Below are 22,464 nucleotides of genomic sequence, written 5' to 3' on the forward strand. Positions count from 1 at the left end.
AAGTGGGATCTCTTCTTATTAAAAGGCTTCTGCACAGCAAGAGAAACTACCAGCAGTGTGAAGAGACAACTCACAATGTGGGAAATAATCTTCACCAGCTCTTCCTCAGACAAAGGTCTACTATCTCGAATCTATAAAGAACTTAAAAAGATCAGATCTCCCAAATTTAAAGACCCAATACAAAAATGGGCATCTGAAATGAACAGACATTTCTCAGACAAAGAAGTAGAAATAGCAAATAAATACATGAAAAAATGTTCAACATCACTGGTCATTCGAGAGATGCAAATGAAAACAACGCTGAGATTCCATTTCACTCCAGAAAGAATGGCTGCTATCATGAAATCAACCAATAACAAATTCTGGTGGGGCTGTGGGGAAAGAGGAACCCTGCTCCACTGCTGGTGGAAGTGTAGACTGGTGCAACCACTGTGGAAATCAGTATGGAGATACCTCAAAGAACTAGGACTGGAAGTCCCATTTGACCCCACTATTCCATTGCTGGGGATCTTCCCCAAAGAATTAAAAGAATCATACCACAATGATATATGTGCGCCTATGTTCATAGTAGCGCAGTTTGTAATAGCTAAAACTTGGAAACAGCCCAAATGCCCATCAACTGGAGACTGGATAAAGAAAATGGTTTTTTTATAAAATGGAGTACTACTCAACCATAAAAAATGAGAAATTAGAGACATTTATAGCTAAGTGGATGCACATTGAGGCGATACTCTTAAGTGAAATAAATAGGACACACATGTGTAAATACTGAATAGTTTCTCTGGTGTGAGAAACTGAAAGTGTAAATAAGGACTAAATGTATAATAGGTAATGTGAAATAGGAAGAAAAGAGGCAAAGGGGAAGGAAGTGGGAGGGCTAGGGGAAAGGATAGAAGGGAATGGGATTAATAAGAGAAAATGGAAAAATAGGAACAAAATCTTTGTAAATAGGGAGGACTGGAGGGGTTGAAGGGAGGGCTGGGCAAGGGTGAAAAATAAGAACCAAGAGAGACTATGTAAAGGTGCAAATTTCCAATGATGAATGTCATTATATTGTATATCTAAAATGTATCAATGATTAGAATGAATAATCAGCAATGCAAAATAGGAAGAAAAGGTCCAAAGGGGTAGGGGTAGTGGGAGGGGCAGGGGAAAGGAAAGAAGGGAAAGGAAAAATGATGAGAAATGGAAAAAATGTAAATAAAGTCTTTGTAAATAGGGAAGGGTGGAGGGCATGAAGGGAGGGCTAGGAATGGGGAAAAAATAAGAACCAAGATGCATTATGTAAAGGTACAATTCCCAATGAGAAATGTAATTGTGTTGTATACCTACAATGTACCAATAAAAGAATTTAATACAAAAAAAAAAGAGCTAATTTCTGATAGATGGAAAAAATAAGTTCTGGCATGTTCCATCGCACAATAGAGTGAATGTAGATAATGATAATGTACTGTATTTGTATTAAAAGCTAGGAGAATTTTAAATGTCTTCATGAGAAATAAATGACAAATATTTGAGGAGATAAATATGCTTACCCTGATTTGAGCATTATACAATGTATACATGATTTGAAACATCAATTGGTACCTGATAAATATGTACAAGTTTATGTGTCAATTAAAATAATAAAATCTGATCAGAGATTCTAAACTGTTTTCCAGATCTCAAAGTACAAAAGATAAATACTATGGATGACCCAAATGAACAGGAACTAAAGAAGGGCACAAAGTAGCATGCATTATGGATTAGAGGAAGGACAACTGGCACATCTCATTCATCCAACAAATATCCCCAAAGATAGGATGTGCCAGGCATAGTGGCATGTACCCATGGTCCCGGCTATTCCTGCTGAGGCACGAGAACTGCTTGATCTCAAGAGGTTGAGGTCAGGCTGGGAAACATAGCAAGACACTGTCTTAAAAAGGGGGGCGAACGGGGCCAGGGATTTAGCTCAGTGGTTCCGCTGCCTGCCTTGCAAGTGCAAGGACCTGAGTTCGGTCCTGGTACCAAAAAAAAAAAAAAAAAAAGCAGGGGGGAGAGCAAATTGGGTATCTGAAGGCAGTTATATTTGCCTAACCCACTGATATAGGGATGATGGCTTCTATCTCAGATCTCCTCTACACAACTTTTGGGATTTCCGCTGGGTAAGCAAGTTTCTCCTTAATCTTCTCCTCTTTGGGTCTACAAGAATAGGAGTACAGGCTTCAGCAAACCCGCTAACAAGACACACTCTCAGCGCTATCTCACACTACTTGTAGGAGCAGGGAAAGTTATCTAACTTAGCTCCTTCTCAAAAACAGTTTGTGAGCCCCTATCAGATACTACATGAGCTGATTTATTCCAGTTGGAAATATAGATACACTCAGTCCTGAGCAACCGCACAAGACAAAATTTTAGGCAAACACATATTCTGACCTTCTATATCACAGAAAATGTTTAGAGATGAGAGAGATATTATTTAGTGATATAAAACCTCAAAAAGTAGAAGAGAAACAGGTCTCTGTAGGGTTCATGAGGTCACCGAATCCACAAGACTTATGAGTTTCTTCATGAACATTTAACACCATTAAAGAACAGTATCAAGATTATCCTTTCAGAATAAAGACATCAGAATTGTGGATGGAGGGGTATCTGAAGGCTGGGCGTCATAATAAAGATGCAGAGGCCAGGCCTATATGCCTCCCTAAGGGATAAACAGTAACTTGGAATTATACTATAATTAGCATCACCTGGTATAGTAAAGTCCAGATAGACATCATTCACCAGGTGGGTGATCAGAGCATCTGGATCCATCCTTTCCTCAAAATGCCTTTGTTCTTTCCATGTACCCTTGCTACGTGATCCACTTCCCTGTTGGACCAATATTAGGTAAGCAGCTATGTTTGTAATTCTATAGGTTTATGGAAGTTTGACCCACATTGTACCCATGTTGTGACTTTGCTGTATAAATTACCCCTGACAAAGGGCCTCAATGGCAACTCACTTCTGGGACCCCTCCTGTCTCTCGAGAGCCATTCCTATTCCCCAACAAATGTTTACCACCCTTAAAAAAAAAAAAAAAAAGATTATCCTTTCATACTGTGTCAGGAAATGACTTACACTGGATGGCTTGCATTGAAATAAAAGGAACCTTTCAAGTGAAATTACAGCCATTTTAAGGGTAGATGGGTAGAAATAGTAGGAACCTAATGATTTAGACGAAGGTCATAGAGTTCATGAAAGTCTCAAGAATTTTCTGCTTCTGCTAAAAACTGGCTGAATCATTCTCTCTAATTAATAGAGCAAAACGACTGATTTTCTAGTGTCAGTGGGCCAGACTTCTAGTTTCAATAAGCACAATTCAAAAAACAAATACCAGGTTATAGAAACTAGGAAATCCTGTGAGTTTTTGTTTTGTTTCTAAACAAATAAGCACCACCGAGGCTGATGAATGGCTAAACCAATCCACAGTGCATTGCCAGGGGATTCTGCATCACACTGAAGGACTGCTAACCACAGATAGAACTCCAACTGCTCATAAAAAAAAGTTGTCTCTCCTGTCCCCACATCCTCCCCCATCTCGCTGGTTGCTACACTGGGCAGGCTTCCCACATGAAACGAGAGTAATCATCTGGAAAGAGATTGCAAAGATCCAGCCCTGTAGTTCGTGCCTGGAGGGACTGTTCCAGCCAGGCCAGCCACCACTCAGCCCCCCAGAAGGTGGAAGACACGGTGTGCAGAGGTTCTGCTCAGTGGGAAACAAGCTTGACAGAGCCGGGCGCCAACTGACATCTCATTTCACATCTCTAAAGACTGGGTCCCTCCTCATCCCTCACCCTAACAAGACTTATGCCATCTAAACAAGAGCTTCCTAACACTCAAGCAGTAGGGAACCAAATATCTGCATGTGATTTTAATTTTAATAAAATATTTTCATGTCTTAGTTACTCAGGCTAATGGAATGAAACACATCTGTGAAAAACCCACATGAGTAAAATAATGCTAATTTCATTTCTTCAGACTATGATTAATACATATATATATAAAATCTGTGTCTACACATATGTTCAAACAACACAAATATTTTCAATAACTTAGATATTTATTCTGGCATTCACAATGAATCAACCCAATCAAAACAATTAGATCAGTTTATGCTTTTAGACACAACCATATATAAAAATTTAACAACTTATATTTCTACACTTAGATCACTCTGGAAACTCTAACCAAATGAAAATCCCAAAATTGGGGTAGGAAGTTTCAAAGAATAAGACTGCAAATTATATAATCCTAGCTGTGTTTACTACTTTGTTTTAATACTGATTTCACAATTCCAGAATCCATCAGTAGCAATCCTTTCTCCTTTATTTAAATCCCATAACTGTATATAATCTTCTTCTCTTCAACCCTACTGCCTTTTATATATTTGTGTGTTCTCTAACTCACAAATTCCCTAAATGAAGATCAGGGCTAATGGCCTTCCAAATGGTTTACACCACTCAACACAAAGCAAAATGGTAGGCCTCTGGGCCACTCTGGGTTCAAATCTCAGCTTGTCAAGATGAAAATAATAACTCTTCTATTATTGGGCTTCTATAAAAACCTAATAAGATAATATACATGAAGAACTTAGAATGGAACCTGGCACATAGTAGGGTTTTAATAAAAGTTTGTTATTATGTGAATGATTATAAAGTTAAGAGTGATGATGATTTCTATTTCCTCCATTCTCTAGCACTAACTGGTTTGATTTTGTTGGGCTTTTTCTCTTATCATGTTTGGATTTCTTTTAAGAGAAGCAATAGAACAAAAGTGCCCAAAGGTGAAGCCAAACTAGGTTAAAAATGAACCAGAAGCTGACACTTGTCCTCAAAACAACATCAGCAAAGAAGCTAAATAGTCCCATTTATTGAGACCACCCAGCTAGACAGAAGAGTTTCCAACAAGTTTCGTTTTATTTCAATTTGACAGAAAATGTCTTACCTGGAACTCCACTTGGTGGATTAACTTGGTAAATAAGGGGTGTCTGTGCCTTAGAAAACTGTTTAGAAAATATGATCACAAGAGAGCATTCCATTAGAACATCCATGAGCATAAGAGGCACTAGCCATTCTTCCTAAAACATTAGTCTAACATAGCAAATTGATATATTTTCTCAAACCACCTTCATGTCTACTTATTTTTATCCTCATATTTCTGTGAAGCAGAAATGACAGATACTGTTACATTTCTTTTACATATGAAGTAAAGGGAATTTGATCAAGGTTACACAGTTCTCTATTTTGCACCATATTGTCCAAATCTTGACAAGCCTGTTTATACCTGCCCACCTGCCATACTCAGGGACACGTTTTACCAGAAAGAAAAGTAGGTGAGTCATCATCCAACATGTCAATTGTCGGGAGCAATGCTACATAATTTTAGGAAAAAATCATTTGGTTAGCCTAGTTCTCCTGCCCACAGCCTAGCTATGGAATTCCAAGACATAATTCCATTTTGGCCTCGGATCACAACTGAGACCTCACTGATCTGGTGATGCTGTGATTCTACAGGACAAGAAATATCCTGGGAGCTGAAAACATCCTGGGAGGAACAAACATCTACTCAGTTCCTCATTGTTCTTAGACTGTTACATCTTGTTTATGCAGATGTACTGAACTCTCTGCAAGTCATTTGTTACATTTGTTTCTCCTGATGTACTGAATAAAAGGTACGGTAAGCTACTGATCAGACCCAAAGCTCAGCTTCTTCTCAGTCTCATTTTCCTACCTTTCCTGTAATTTGCCTTGAGCTGCCATAGCTCGCAGGACACTAGGACTTAACTGCAGAGGTTATAGTAACGTCCCCTTTCCCTGTCCCCTACGGTCAATGTTTTAATTTCATTTTGGATTATGTTTTAATTTTTTATCAAACAGCATCTTAGTAGGAATCAGCAAGCTATGAAAAATGAGTAGTTGGATGTACACGAGAGAGGTACTTAATGAAGAATTTGAATGTGCCTGTTGAAAGGAAAATGATTCAAAAGATTCAAGAAATGGGGAGCAACATTTTTCTTCAAGAAGGAGGAAAATGGTAACAAGAGGAAAGGTATGAGCCTCCCAAAGCTTGATCCTAGCACTCCAAATCAAATTACAATGCCTCCCCACTTGAAATACAGCATGTTAACCACAAGTTCCATATAGAAGAATCAATAGCCTGATGTGTAGAAGACATTTGAATTTTTGTAAATGAATAGAGTAGCCCAACCTAGGAAGGAAAGGTGGGCTGAGACTATTTGAGGAATTCTATTACACCTACAGGCATCTGGGTTAGCCTAAAACTAGTTACCACTCCATTAGAAAATTACACCAGGGCCAGTATGAATAAATGGAGAAGCATAAGGGATGGACTGACCAACTAGAGTCCAGGAATGGTAGACGAGACAGGAGTTAGATGGAGGTCAGATTAACACGTACCGAAATACAGTTAGACAGAAATAAGCACTGGTGTTCTATAGCACAAGTAGGATGATTACAGTTCATAACAATTTATTACAGATTTTAATTTAAAACTTGGGGGAAGAGTTCAAAGTTTCCCAACATATAGAAATACAAGTGTTTAAGGAGATGAGGCAGGGAGGGTGGATGAACTGACCAGACCAAGGTTTGACCCATGAATGTATCCTCCACCCAGAAAGAGGCTTAGCCAACCCACCTTCTCTGGACCTCTAGCTGCCTCCATTCCACACTGCCTACAGGGCTTCCCATTTGTGGGACAAACTAAAGCAAATAGCTCTGTTTGATGTGCGTCCAGCACCACAGGAGTCCACCTTCATGGGGAGAATATCACCAGAGAATAATTTGTTGATCAACAACCCTAAACAACCATTGAGAATCAGAAGACATTTAACAAACTCGATGGCACCTGTGGAATGTAGGTTTTCAGTACTGATCCACATAGCTATACAGTGTGTCATCAAGGTTATCTTACTCATTCACTAAAGGAAAAGGTTAAAAAATAGTTCACAGAAAACAGGATCAGACTGCTGTGACTTTATAGATTGGGAACTGGCTCTGATCCCATCAAAAGATAAAAATGCACACATACCTGCCAAACAGTCCATCCCCACTGGGATGGCCATCATGCTAACATCATTTCAATCAGAAATTTACCATGGGAGCATAGGGAGGGATGGCTGTGGTCCTTGCCCCATCTTGTACAAGTTAGAAAATGTGGAAAATGGAACAACAGAGTTCAAACCAAATAAAGAAGCATGCCTCTCAGTTTCCAATTTGAAATATAAGATTCACCGTCTCTAATCCTTCCACCAGAAGTTTGTGGGCACAATAGCAACTCCATCATTGATCCCTCCCAAGGCCTCAGAAAGTGATGGAGTGTGCTCAGGGTTAAGTCACAAAAAGGGCTTCACTTATGATTCTCTCTGAACTGACATAGCATAGAATGGTACATTTCTAAGGGAAACAGGGCCCTAGTTACCCACCAGGCAAGATACATGACAGTGGAAAATTAATGAGCTTCTAAATCAGGCTTCCCACATGCTGATCCTTGAGCCCTAGTGAGGTCAGCAAGATGGGGAGGGGAAGCAGTGGATTAGAATGATAAAGCCACAGCCACCAGCTGCTTTATAAACTTTCTGTGAGCTGCTCAAACTTGTCATCCCCACAGCAGGCTCTTTGGAGTAGACTGGAAAGATGGAATTAATTTTTAATATTCATGTTTCCCCTAGTCCCTGTCCCAAAACAAAGAGACACAAGTGTTTTATTTAGCTTGGAATACCTCTCATTAACTGCATCCCTGGTGATTTTTTATCAAACATTACACTTGTTTTCTTTGATGTGCAATTTTAGGAAGTGTTTTTTTTCTTTCCTCCCTCTCTCCTTACTAATCCTCTAATAAGAAAAGTACTGTCTGGGGTGAAAAGGAGCATGATGATTAACGAGCATGCTTGGCCATCTCTCTTCTTTTATATTCCTTGAGACAGTGTGGAGGAGGTGGCACAGCTTTTAATAGGAAAGACTGATACAGCTATTTTTCTTTCTGCTGTATACGTGCAGAAGCAAACTTACAGAAAACAAGATTTTCATGGACTGAGAAGCAAACTGTTAAGTATAAATGGACAGCAAATTCCAAACTTCAAAACCAAATTGCCCATAAAAATGTGAATTATGTTAGAGATGAACTTGGAAGGTGGAATCTTGCTCTAAAAGAGCATCAGTTAGTAACTCAATTGAGTCCTTTGGAACTGCTCTTAAAACGGGAACTTTTACAACCAGGATCACTGTCAAAGCTCTGTCTTTTAAGGAAAGTCTAGAGCTTACCCTTCAGAGATCATTTTAGTGTAAAACTAACCGGAAATGGACCTTAGATGAACCAAACCTGAAGTTAAGTCCCAGTATAAATACAGAGGCTATAAATTAAGTCAGCCACTTCCTCATTAATTTTTTCCTCCCCCTCCTTCCCATCCTTTCTTCTTCCCCCCCTTTCTTCTTCCCCCTCCTCCCTCCTTCTTCTACTGCCTCCCTCTTCCTCCTCCTCTTCTTTTTATTCTTCCTCTCTCTCTGTTTCTCTCTCTCTCTTTTGTTCTCTACATCCCCCCATAAAAGAGAATTTCACCAGGAAATGCCCATTTCAGTCTAGAATTGGAAAGAGTAGCAGAAATCTGCCATGAAGCAGAGGGTCAAGTAGAACATGGGTCTCTTCACCAGGAAACTTGGGTCCCTGAGTCCCTTCACTGAGCTCAACTTTAAATGAAACACTAACCCACAAAGGTAACCTTTGTGGCTCCTCTGTGAACTTCAGGTTAAGTGTGGATTTAAAGTCAGAGACAGGTTCAAATCCTGGTTTGGCCATTTAATGCCTTGGATGACATCGGTAAATTATTTAATCTCCCTGAGGCTCAGTTGCTCATCCGTAAACATAGGATAATAGAGTGATACCTCATACAATTGGTGTGAGTGTTACACATTTAGCAATGTACATAAAGCAGTTAGCTAGAGCCTGACACAAAGTGTATGATATTTGTCTTTCATTAGTAACTCCATTAATGTCATCCTTCTTTCTTCTTATTCTGTGAAAGTAGACTATCCGGCTGACTTATAACTTGCTTGTTCACAACACAAGCACACTCAGACTAGGCAAACACACATTTCTGTATCCTTTGAGCTCACCTTGAAAGTACAGCTGTCCTGTGGTCCTAGATCTGGGCTACCCACCACCTGTCCACCAGAGCGCACTTCCAGGGAGTACAGACCCTCATGTGCTTCAGATAGCAGAGATCTGAGGACAGAAAGTGGAAACCCTTAGGAATCAGAAACCTTGAACTCCCAAGCAAGCAGCTCACTTGACCACTTCAGATTTTCTCCCTGCGTTTGTGAAACAGAGCTAACAAAACCTTCTTATATTTCATCTTCCACTTCCTGAGTTCACTTATAATTACGATACTTTAAAAACTAGATCTTTGAACAGTGCTGATTTCAATGCTCCAGTGACTGTTTCAGAGAAAGCAGTTATATCTTTTTATGATAATGAATATGACACTATTTCATTGATGACAAACTATACATTTTTATACTTGAATGTTAATTGAATTTGACATCCATCTTCCAGTCAATTAGTATAATTAAAAGGATATATTTCTTTTTCTCTACAAAGATGACATAAAACCAATGGCGCATCTTAATGTCATTAACATGTTGGAATTGAGGAGATAAAATGTAGAAATCCTTAGAATTTGATTTATTTCATGTCAAGTACTTGTAGGAAGTCTATTCCTACATACACCATGAAACCTAAGAAAAAAATAATAACTCAGTTTTAAAATCAATAGTGCTACACGATGCTCTTGGAGCAGATATCGATTGAGGATTGTCTATTTATAAGGCATTGTACAATGCCCCATAAGCACTACAATGGTGACAGTGAACACACCCCTTGGGTCTGAAGCACTTAATTCTATGAGGTTGAATCTAACAAATGGGCAGCTGGCCAAGTATCATGAAAAACGCAGGACTGAAGAAACAAGGTCACTAAGGCTACACATGTTGTATCTTCGTGTAAATTACAAAAAGATCTCCCCTTCAGGATGAGAGCACAGGAAAGTATGTGGGCATATACACATCCTGTGATTGAATAACTAAAAGGGTTCCTTCTCCCCTTTTAAAAAAAGGAAAGAGAAAAGCTGCAGCGACCAGCGACTGGCCACGGTGAGACAAGGGAAGCAGCTTGGGGCTCCTGCGGGCGGCCCGGGCCACGCCCACGGCACAGTGAAGTCCGCTTAGCCACGAGGGCGCCTCCAACGCTCGGTCCCCCCCACCCCCCCCAACCCTGCACCGCCTACCTTCTGGCTTTTCTGCTACCTGGTCTGACACTACAGAGGCACGGGAGATTTTAAAGACCCTTGTCCCGAGCGCCACAAGATAGAGCAGAAGTTAGTAACAGAACGAGGGCTTCTCAGGCTTCTGGAAGAAAACTGAAGCTAAGCAGAAAAGTAAAGAGAACCTCTACAATAAAGGCACATCAGACCACTGTACTTGGTCTGCTGCTGGCTTGCTGAGACTCATTGACTTGTGTATGCACAGGGGTTCCTGAGTTGCCTACTGTGACAACAGACACATACCCTGAAGGAGGCCCATAATTTCTATTGCTATTTGCAAAAAAGAAAAAAAAAATTTTTATTTTTAATTCTTAATTTTTACTTTTTTTGTCTACTCTTCAAAGTTTTACTTGTCTTTCTTTTCTTTCTTTTATCTTTTCTTTCTCTCCCTCATTGTCTCACTGTCCCACATTACCCCTCATCTCCCCATTTTTCCTTTCTGCACTGAATTCGGATTTCTCCCTTACTGTTATTTTCTTCTCTTTTTCCTTCTCTTGATTATCATTAGGTTTAAAGGAAAGTAAATTTGGTATCTAGCCTCCCTGTTGCTGTTAGGTGGTTCTATTCACATCTTTGTTCTTTCATTCTGCCATTTTCTCTTGCCTTTAACAACTTCTTAGAGTTTGTGTGATCTTTCTGTGTCTTCTGGCCTCACTGCTAATCTTAGCTGTTCTTTCTACCTGTCCCTCCCTCCCCAACTCCTTTTAGCTCCCCACCCTGAAGGGGAAAGATGGTATATTGAAGAGTTTATTCATTATAAACTTACGTTGGGTTTGTCTTCAGTTTTAATTTAACTCACATAGTTAAAAGTGATAGATTAATAACTACCACAAATTGTCATTTTCTAAGCTGTGCTTGATGCTATGGTATTGCTGGCTATATCATTTGGGCTAACATGTTGTGATTGATCTAATTAGTTTTCCTTCCTGGTATAAGAAAAATAGCTTCAGAGTCATTAGAGTCTCAAAACCCAAACACAAGCCATATCTAGAACACATCTGAAAAGCAATCATTCCACAAGGGTTTTAAGCACGAGCAACAAAGACACCTACATTAAGCAATCTTGAAATATCAACCCAGGAATTAAATCAAGGACAGTACCAAAAACAAAAATGAGAAGACCCTTAAACAAGGCACAAATACAGGATTCCATGCCACAAAAAGGAAATTCCGAGGGAAGTGAGGTGGAAAAGTCTGATAAGCAACCACTTGGACACCCTGAACTGAGAGCACAGGAAGTAACAAAGCAGATGCATGAGGCTCTAGAAAATTTCAAAACAGAAATAATCTCCCAGATAAATACAGACATGGTGAGCAGAGTGAAAGACATGATTAGAAGCTCTAGAGCAGAAACAGATAAGAAAATAGATGAGATCAGAAACATGCTGGAAGCTATGAATACCCAGCATAAGAAAGAAATGGAAAACATGATCGCTCAACATAAGAAAGAAATGGAATCCATGAAACAAATTCAAACAGATATTCAGGAGATTAAAAACTCCATTGAAAGCATGCAGAGCAGACAAAGAGAATCTGAAGACAGAATATCAGACATAGAAGACAGGTTTGCAGTTAAGGACCATGAAAACAAAGATTTCTTAAAGATAGTAAGGGACCATGAGAAATCAATCCAACATCTGCTAGATGATGCAAAGAAGAATAACATAAGACTCATAGGAGTCCATGAAAAAACAGGAGAAAGTACAATTCACATAAAAAAACTGTTCACAGAAATAATAGTAAATAACTTCCCAGACAGAGGTAGAGAGTTGGACATACAGATAAGTGAGGCATATAGAACTCCATCCAGCCATGACCAAAAAATTCTACACCTAGACATATAATAGTCAAGATCCCAGAAACCCAACAGAAGAACAAAATTCTACAGGCAGTTAGAGAAAAGAAATAAATCACCTACAAAGGAAAGCCCATCAGAATGACAGCAGATTTCTCAACACAAACCCTCAAATCAAGGAGAGCCTGGAGTGAAGTATTTCAAGCCCTAAAAGAAAAAAACTTCCAACCTAGACTGTTGTATCTGGCAAAATTGTCTTTCAAAATTGATGGGGAAATTAGATACTTCCATGACAAAGAAGACCTGAGAAATTTCACGAACATCAAACCAGCACTCCAAACAATTTTAAGCAATATCCTAGAAAAAGACAATGAAGGTCACAACTCCATGAGGCCCAGCAAAGAGAAGTCACCACATGAGGTAAGACACTAAAGCAAAAGGGGGGGAAATAAGAAAAGAACCAACAACAGTAAAACATCATGACAAGGATGAGTCAATATCTGTCAATTATAACTATCAATGTTAATGGCCTCAATTCACCAATCAAAAGAAATAGACTGGCAGAATGGACTAAGAAGCAAAACCCAGCAATATGCTGTATACAAGAAACACACCTAACTCAAAAGGAAATCCATAGACTGAAAGTAAAAGGATGGAAAACAGTTCTCCATGCCACAGGAACCCAGAAAAAACCAGGGGTAGCAATCTTATTTGCAGACAAAGTAGATTTCAAACCAAAACTAATTAAGAGAGACAAAGATGGTCACTACATTCTTGTGAAAGGAACAATCCAAGAAGAAGAGATGACAGTCCTAAATATATATGCACCAAATACAAATGCCCCCAGCTATACAAAACAAATATTAATGGAGATGAAAAACCAAATAAGCACCAATACAATTGTAGTGGGGGACCTCAACACCCCTCTATCACAAATAGACAGATCAACTAGGAAAAAGATTAACAATTAAATTCTAGAACTAAATGAAGCTATTGAACAAATGGACTTAATAGATGTTTACAGAGTGTTCCACCCCACAAAATCAGAATACACATTCTTTTCAGCTGCACACGGGTCATTCTCCAAAATAGATCACATGCTAGCTCATAGGACATATCTAAGTAAATGTAAAAGAATGGAAGTTATCCCCTGTATATTATCAGACCATAGTGCAATACAATTGGAGATCAATAACATAAGAAACTGCAAAACACCCACAAACACATGGAAATTGAACAACACCCTCCTGAACAACCATGGGTGACAGAGGACATTAAAGAAGAAATTAGTTTCTACAAGTAAATGAAAATGCCAGTACAATATACAGGAATCTGTGGGACACAATGAAAGCAGTTCTATGCGGGAAATTCATAGCAGTGAATGCCCATATTAGGACAACAGAGAGAACTCAGTTAAATAACTTAATGCAGAACCTCAAGCTCCTAGAAAAAAAAGAGCATAAAACAAACCCAAAGCTCATACAAGAAAGGAAATGATAAAGATCCGAGCAGAAATCAATGCAATGGAGACTAAGAGAATGATACAAAAAAATCAATGAATCAAAAAGTTGGTTTTTTGAAAGAATAAATAAAATTGATAAACCTTTAGCCAACCTTATCAAAAAAAGGAAAGGCTCAAATACATGCAATTAAGAATGAAAAAGGTGAAGCCATAACAAATCCAGCAGAAATCCAGAGAATCATCAATACCCACTTTGAGAACCTGTACTCTAATAAAATGGAAAACACAGAAGAAATGGACAGATTCCTAGATACATATGAATTGCCAAAATTAAATGAAGAAGATATAGAAATTCTAAACATCCCAATTACAATGAGTGAAATTGAAAATGTAATAAAAAATTTACCAACAAAACAAAGCCCAGGTCCTGATGGCTTCACTGCTGATTTCTACAAGACATTTAAAGAAGAACTATCGCCATTACTATTTAAACTCATCAAGGAAATTGAAAGGGAAGCAAGGCTTCCAAATTCATTCCTGGAAGCAAGTGTTACTTTGATTCCAAAACCAGGGAAAGACCCAACCGAGAAAGAGAACTACAGACCAATCTCCCTAATGAACATAGATGCAAAAATCCTCAACAAGATACTGGCAAACAGAATACAGAGGATCATCAAGAAGATCATGTACCCTGACCAAGTCGGATTTATCCCAGGGATGCAAGGATGTTTCAACATCCGTAAATCAATAAATGTAATACACTATATTAACAGAGTCAAGGACAAAAACCACATGATCATCTCAATAGATACAGAAAAAGCATTTGACAAAATCCAACACCCATTCATGATAAAAACACCTCAGAAAATTGGAATAGGAGGTCTTTATCTCCACCTGATTAAGGCTATCTATGAAAAACCAACAGCCAACATCATACTAAATGGTCAAAAACTGAAAACTTTCACACTAAAATCAAGAACAAGACAAGAATGCCCACTATCACCACTCCTGTTCAATATTGTTCTGGAAACATTAGCCATAGCAATTAGACAAGAGAAAGAAATAAAAAGAATAAAGATAGAAAAGGAAGAAGTGAAACTCTCATTATTTGCTGATGATATGATACTTTACATAGAAGACCCAAAAAACTCAGTCAAAAGTCTTCTAGACCTAATTGACAGATTCAGTAGAGTAGCTGGATACAAGGTTAACACTCAAAAAACAATAGCCTTTTTATATGCAAAAAGCAGACCCATTGAGAGAGAAATTTGGGAAATAATTCCTTTTACAATAGCATCTAAAAAAATGAAATATCTAGGAATCAACCTAACAAAGGAAGCAAAAGACCTCTACACTGAAAACTACAGCACTCTGCAGGAGATTGAAGAGGATATAAGAAAATGGAAAGATATCCCTTGTTCCTGGGTAGGAAGAACCAATATAGTGAAAATGCCCATACTTCCAAAACTACTATATAGATTCAATGCAATGCCAATTGAAATTCCAACAATATACTTCACAGAACTAGAGAAAACAATCCAAAAATTCATTTGAAAACAGAAGAAACCTAGAATAACAAAAGCAATTCTAGGCAACAGAGACATGGCTGGGGGCATCACAATCCCCAACTTGAAACTATACTACAAAACTACTGTGATAAAAACAGCATGGTACTGGCAAAGAAACAGACCCGAAGATCAGTGGAATAGATTAGAAGATGCAGAAACAACTCCAGACATACTCAGTCACCTCATCTTTGACAAAGGAGCCAACCACCCTCATTGGAGGAAAGATAGCCTATTTAATAAATGGTGTTGGAAAAACTGGATTTCAACCTGTCAGAAATTAAAACTAGACCCATACCTATCACCACGTGCTAAACTAAGATCAAAGTGGATTAAAGATCTAAATATTAAGTCAGAAACACTAAACTTGCTGGAAGATAAGTTAGGTAGAACTCTTGATGACATTGGCATAGGAAAAGACTTTATGAACAAATCTTCAGTAGCATGGGAGCTAGCACAAAGAATCAACAACTGGGATTTCATCTCATGAAAAAGCTTCTACACTGCAAGAGAAACTGCCAACAGAGCTAAGAGACAACCTACAATGTGGGAAGAAATATTTAGCAGCTGTAGCTCAGACAAAGGTCTACTATCAAGAATATATAAAGAACTGAAAAAAATCAGACCTCCCAAATTCAAAGACCCAATTCAAAAATGGGCATCTGAAATGAACAGACATTTCTCAGACAAAGAAGTAAAAACAGCAAGTAAATATATGAAATAATGTTCAACATCACTGGTCATTCGAGAGATGCAGATGAAAACAACACTGAGATTCCACCTCACCCCACAAAGAATGGCTCCTATCAAGAAATCAACCAATAACAAATGCTGGTGGGGGTGTGGAGAGAAAGGAACCCTTCTCCATTGTTGGTGGGAATGTAGATTGGTGCAACCACTGTGGAAATCAGTATGGCGATACCTCAAAGAACTAGGACTACAGGTCCCATTTGACCCAGCTATTCCCCTACTGGGAATCTTCCCCAAAGAATTAAAAGAATCTTACCACAGTGATATATGTGCACCTATGTTTATAGCAACACAGTTTGTAATAGCTAAAGCTTGGAAACAGCCCAAATGCCCATCAACTGGAAACTGGATAAAGAAGATGTGTTTTTTTTATAAAATGGAGTACTGCTCAGCCATAAAGAATGAGAAACTAGAGACATTTATAGCTAAATGGATGCATATTGAGGCCATACTCTTTTAAGTGAAATAAATAGGACACACATATGTAAATACTGAATAATTTCTCTAGTGGGAGAAATTGCAAGTGTAAATAAGGATGAAAATGATTAAAATTAACAATTGATAATTTGAAATAAGAAAAGGTCCAAGGGTTTGGGGATAGTGGAAGGGAAAGGGGAAAGGGAAGAAGGGAAAGAAAAAAATTATGAGAAAAAAAATGGAATCAAACTGTGTAGATAGGGAAGGGTGGAGGGGGTGAAAGGTGCACAGGTAATGGGAGAAAAAATAAAAATTAAGATGCATCATGTTCTGGTACAAACACCCAATGACAAATGTAAATGTATTTTATACCTAAAATGTACCAATAAATATATATTTTTTTAAAAAAAGAGGAAAAGATTCTACTGAGTGGGATGGTGTGGGATGAGATGGCATTTGTAGTATGCTCAGTGGATTTCTATCAGCAAATGTGGAGGAGGGAAGTCTTCCTGAACGAAGAAATAGAAACCAAAAGGAAATGACAATGTCTTTCCTTTCCCCAGTGATCCATTTTCATGCAACATCTCTAAGACATGCGTAAAGAAAAAAGGAACTCATGCAAACTTCACAGGTAAACAAAAATTTGAGTAGAACAATAGATTATCTATAGTCCTATACAAGTATTTCCTCAAGTATTACTGTACAAGAAGTACAGTAATATCAAACTGAGCAACAAACTGAGTCAAAGCAAATTTCTTTCCTAACTGGTTTTGGATTTATACACAGTCATTACAATCATACCCATTCCAAATGATTAGTACTTTACATTGCAAAGTGTCACTATTTATTGAAATATTAATAGCTATAAGGTTCCTAGCAAAAATCAAATGCAAACACTAGCTAGCCCCTCCTTGTAAATATTTTTTAATTCTACCCCATTCTCTCATCTTCCCTTAAGCCCTAGAGATCCTGTGGGAACATTTTAAAAAGTATGTTCACACAGAAAATTTCCAAAAACTATAATTGATACTTGTAGTCACAGCAAGAATTGCTCTAATATGTCACTACAGGCTACTGAGTTGAGCAAAACCCACTCATTCTGTCTAGTCTTTTTCTTCCAGATAGGTATACCTGGTCTGGCACATCACCACAGGCACATCCAAGAAGACAGGAGAGACGTCACAGGGGACACTTGGCCATGCAGGCACTGCCACGTTCACCAGGCTTATCTCCAGTTGAGAGCCATTGGTGGGGTAAAGGATACCTGAGTCCAAACCTGAACATAAAGGAAAGAAGAAATCTCAAGCTAATCAGTTGTAATCCATACAGGTTAATGCAAAAACGTGGCCACATGGGGGCAATGTAAGACATTCAGTTTATCTAAGGATCAAATTAATTTTTGTTTCCAAAGGGATTTGTGGTTGCTATGTAATGGAGGTGTTTTATGTATGGGCTTATAAAAGACTAACCTCTCTTCAGTTCTACCTAAAACCAGGAAAGAATTTTTCAACCCTCAAAGTTACTCTGTACCATGCTAGAAATGGATACATTAAGCCATGGTTTAGAAGATCTCAACCACAGAATCATCTAAAAGGAATAAGCCAAAACCCATAATGCCATGAACTTTCTAAATATCTCATTTAGGGTTCCTAGAATCCCATCCCCAGCTTGAGAGAGGAAAATGGACTTTGACGTACAGTGGTACTATGAGACTACTATGACATTAACCTATCAATGAGTATCTCCAAAGATAGAATAAGCCAATCTGTCCATCCCTCTCAGACTGTCCTTTCCACCCACCCTTAAGCAAAGAAAGCAAGAACTTATTTTCTTTAAAACTGGAGGCCGATAGATAAGACACTCATACTTGGTAAAACACAAACCTACCATCAAATGTTACTGTGATCCATGTTCCACCAGCCAAGCTACCTTCCTCAGGCTCAATCCGTAAACTCAGGTGAGGTACTATAAATAAGTAAGAAAAACGATGGTTTTTGAATGTAGGATTTGATTCACTAGCTTCCTCAGTACTTTAACGCAAAATTTGGTGTGAATCAGAATCATCAAAAGAGCCCACCCCCAGGGTTTCTGGTTCCACATTAACATTTCTAACCAGGTGCTACTGGTCTGGGGGACACAGCTTCAGAACTCCCATTTTATGGAAATTAACCCCTTTTATTTTAGACATCCAGAATCCCAGCATTCACCAGGACAACCTTAGATTTCTACTTCCTTTGGAAGTAACATTAAGGACACAATTCGTTCCTAATTGAATCCATGCTATCTCTCCTCTCTTTCCCACCTTTAATCAAGCATCCATATTTAAATATAAAAGACCACCACTTATATCCACTTCACCACCACTGTACTTCCACTTCCTATGAAGGGGAGAAACTTCTGGTAGCCATGCCTACTTTGATTCTCCTGCTCAGTACCCTGTCCTCTAGTTTTCCATTTAAAATACATGAATGATTCCCCAAATCAATACAAAATTTTCTAGATTTTTGCCTTGACTGTTCAGAAAAGGCTAAAGCATAAATCTTTGCTAAAATTTCCTTTAAATATATCCATGTTGACTTCTTGTGGTAGGCTAGACTGGGTTCTTCCAACAGACCATCTGCTAAGCCTGACCTTAACAAATCCCTCTATGTTTGATAATGCTCCTGGACATGTCTTAGCAAAGGGAAACCTCTTCAAGGAATCCAGGAAAAAATCAGACAGCTCCCTTGTGAGGTAATAAGCAAGGAAAATATAATTTATGGGACACCTTTTCACTTCCATGGCAGAAAAATTAAAGGATAATCCACACCATGCTACCTGTGACTAGCTCAGAACCCTATGTATAGTCATTCATGAGGCGGTATGTGTCACACCTGAGGGAGATGGTAGCAGTCACATTAGTATGACTGTCATGGCAGCCCCAGCCAGCCAGACCATCCATCCCTGCCCCTCAGAGATGACTGGGTGTTTTCAGTCAAAGACAAAAATGAATGTCATGAGAAGATACAGAGGATAACTAAATTCACAAAAAAACTGTAGGCATGATTTAAGAAAAGGAGATTGTAATGCAAGCAAACATTAATCACTATGATGAGTTACATCTTAGAGATGGTAGGGCAATAAAATCTAAAAAGAATTACATCATACAGCCCAAAAAGAAAAGTTACAAATTATTTCTGAAAGCTTTGAACTATCACAGTAACCTTCAATGGCTGTTAGAAGTTGACATCATTATCCACAACAAATGAGTATATAACCACAGACATTAATCAGAAAAAACAATTATTAAACAAAAAATGTAAATCCAGATGCAAATACTTAAATATCTCCTTCCAAAATAATATTTTTAATTTATGTTTTTAATTGACAGGTAAAAATTTATATATATTCAGTGTTCAACCAAAATATTTTAATTAGTAATAATAGTTCTCAAGAAAGGTAACCCAATGAGCTCTAATTATAATCCATTCAAACACATTCTACTCACCTGACAAAAGTAGTACTTCAATGGTCATCAGAGAGATCAGCCAGCCAGGCATGGTGTCCAGTTAAGTCAGTTCTTGTAAGATTGCTCAGGCCCTAAAAACATTTTCAGTGTTGATTGGAGTGGCATGGCTTTTATGCTTTATAAAAAATAAACTTAAAAAAATACTATCATTTTTCTTTCATACTATCACTTTGCTCTACTGAAAGAGAACATTAAGGAGATAAGACAAGTGTCTTGAAAAGGACCCACTATCTTTCCAAGGTTGAGTGAAAGGGATCAACTATGAATCTTACGGAAAACCATCACCATTCAGCTTCTCTTATTACCCCAGCTTATTTTATGCATGTTTAAGAAGGGTAAATAAAAATAATCTCTTTCATTAACTTGTTATTAAATAAAATTTGAACTTTAAAAATAAATCCTAAGTTTCAGAATATGATTAATGAAGGAGTCCTGTTTTCTTTTGCCTTATCCTAACTTACACACTTTCCTTCATGTGGCTCTCTAATTTAAAATTTGTACCACAGATGTGGTATCCTCTTATCTCTCAGGCATGTCTTCCACACACCAGCCTCTGCTTTGGCTCCTCCTGGTCCCTTCCTAGATCCCATCTCCATGGCTCCATGAGAGCCTGCCCTCCCTCCTCCACCAAATCTTTCCACTGCCTTATCAGTTCTCCTTGATCTTCCTTTGAAACTTCCAGCTCATGTCCTGTGAGCCTGGCCAGATGGGACTGACCACCACACATGACTCATCTTTCAGAAGGTACCTTCTCTCTTCCTTGAAGAGACCCAGGGACCGGTCTTCTATCTCCACAACCCTCTCAGTGCAAAGGTCTCACACAATGCCCAGTAAATTCTAATTGATGAATACATATTAAATACTATAAATCTGGGTTTTGCCTCAAGTGAGAAAAGTGGTTTTCACATCCATATGAGATAGGTAGAATCCACAGAAGTCTGGCTAAAGCCTCTTATGCCCCCCGTGATGCCCACAGAGTCCCTACTTTAGAAAGGGTATTAAGCCACTCTCCAGCCCCAGAGAGTATACAAAATTCTCCTTAGTGCTGTTCTGAGGTCTTCTGAAATTCCAAAAAAATAAAAGTATTAAATACGCACATGTTTTACTAGATACACATTTAACTTAAAGTTTAAAAAGAACACTGATAGTAGTAGGCATTGCGCCATTTCAGAAAACACTGAAGTCCTAGTAGAATTAGAAAAATACTATCTCCAAAAAACTTGTGGTAAACTTATTACCCAGGTATGTACTGATTAAGATAGCCCTCAATAGGGCCAGGGATTTAGCTCAGTGATTTCACCGCCTGCTGCGCAAGCGCAAGGACCCGAGTTCAATCCCCGGTACCAAAAAAAAAAAAAAAAAAAAAAGGTAGCCCTCAATATAAAATCATTCTATTAACTCAGCACTATAAAGATTCACTGTATGCTCACCAGATGTGCCAGGAGCTGAGAAAACAGACAATCAGTGTACCTGCCTCCCCTCAGCCATAAGCAAATGGGGTAGCAATAGAGGTTGTTTGCACTTATGAAAGGAGTTCTACAATTTCCAAGTAGATTTGTGTGTTCTTTAAATTGCAAAAGTCCCTACAAAAAAAATTTAGTTCTATTTAGAATATAATTCAATTTAACAACCATTTGATTTTTCAGAAATTCATCTATTGCATAGAGAAGAGTACTCAGGAGTGTTCACTACATAGTCCAAAAGCACAGTATCTGGCTTGTTTCTTCACACAAAATAATATACTGAGCACAGTAGAGTTTATTTTCAATCTGCCTGCAAGATTAATATTTCATTTTGGTGCCTACTCCCAATCTTAAAACAATGGAAGTAAACCTTTGCATGTGTTTTCTAAAAACTCTATGTTCAGAACGCCTTATTTCCTTTAAAAGATAGCAGTCTAATCAATAATAAATGTAATTTGTCTTAGAATGGATTAATCAATCCACTAATTCTTCCTAAGGATAAACTTAGTCTCCCTTTCTTTCTTTAAACTAGAAAGTTTTCAACCACACAGGAGAGCAGTGTGCATTTAGTCAATCTTCTTTCTCCTCTTTTCTCTTTTCTCCTCTGCCCTCTCCCCCTCCTCTTCCTTTCTTACTCCTTCCTCTCCTGGTTTCCCACCTTTGAAAAACAAAGTCCACCACAAAATTAGAGAGAGATCCAAAACCTAGAAGACAGAAAACACTTCAGTTTTCTGAATCAAACAGTACCTTTTTCTGTTTCTGCCTCGTTGTGACTCAAGGGTGGAATTATCTTTCCTTTCTAGGTGATGTGTTTCTCTCTGCCAAGAACCGTCGACTGTGTCATCTGGTTAGAACCCAGCCAGACACTATTACACAGGTAACTCATTCATGTTGGAATATAACCCACCTAACTTGTTTGCGTTCTGGCCAAACGTGAACCACAGTGAAAGTTCAGAACTGGCCATAAGGCAACATTTAATGATTAACACAAGCTACTTTGGCTTTTTCCTTGGGGCCCTTTTTAATGACCAAGGAAAGGGTCTTGCATTTTTCTCCACTTACTGCATGTGCCCCAGAAAAGAATTTTAAATAAAATTCCACCCAGTGAGACAAACAGACATTCAATCATCGAAAGAATTTGCCAGAGCAC

At 38.4% G+C, this 22,464-nt stretch overlaps 1 protein-coding gene across 11 annotated transcripts in view; it reads right to left on the bottom strand.

Moving 5' to 3' along the window:
• The window catches only part of Pkhd1 (PKHD1 ciliary IPT domain containing fibrocystin/polyductin), a 513,180-nt gene extending 490,949 nt beyond the window's left edge, over positions 1-22,231 (bottom strand). For 9 of the 11 annotated variants that reach the window (XR_015441583.1, XM_087188163.1, XM_087188162.1 and 6 more), the window contains exons 1-6: positions 22,062-22,231; positions 19,831-19,922; positions 18,231-18,308; positions 17,475-17,619; positions 9,150-9,258; positions 4,966-5,023 (exon numbers count right to left, since the gene is read on the bottom strand). Coding sequence is in view for 9 of the 11 variants with exons in the window: in XM_087188163.1 (XP_087044289.1) it covers positions 4,966-5,023; positions 9,150-9,258; positions 17,475-17,619; positions 18,231-18,308; positions 19,831-19,882 (442 nt within the window). In the remaining 2 variants the exon portion in view is untranslated. Of the gene's footprint in view, positions 1-4,965; positions 5,024-9,149; positions 9,259-17,474; positions 17,620-18,230; positions 18,309-19,830; positions 19,923-21,281; positions 22,027-22,061 lie in introns of those variants that run through there. The other 2 variants (XM_087188161.1, XM_087188164.1) reach the window with 2 other exon arrangements.
• Positions 22,232-22,464: the final 233 nt, after the last annotated feature.

This window comes from Heterocephalus glaber, unplaced genomic scaffold (genome assembly GCF_053883595.1).
Source record: "Heterocephalus glaber isolate CG9 unplaced genomic scaffold, H.glaber_assembly_v1.0 deba00001523, whole genome shotgun sequence".
Classification (NCBI taxonomy): domain Eukaryota; kingdom Metazoa; phylum Chordata; class Mammalia; order Rodentia; family Bathyergidae; genus Heterocephalus; species Heterocephalus glaber.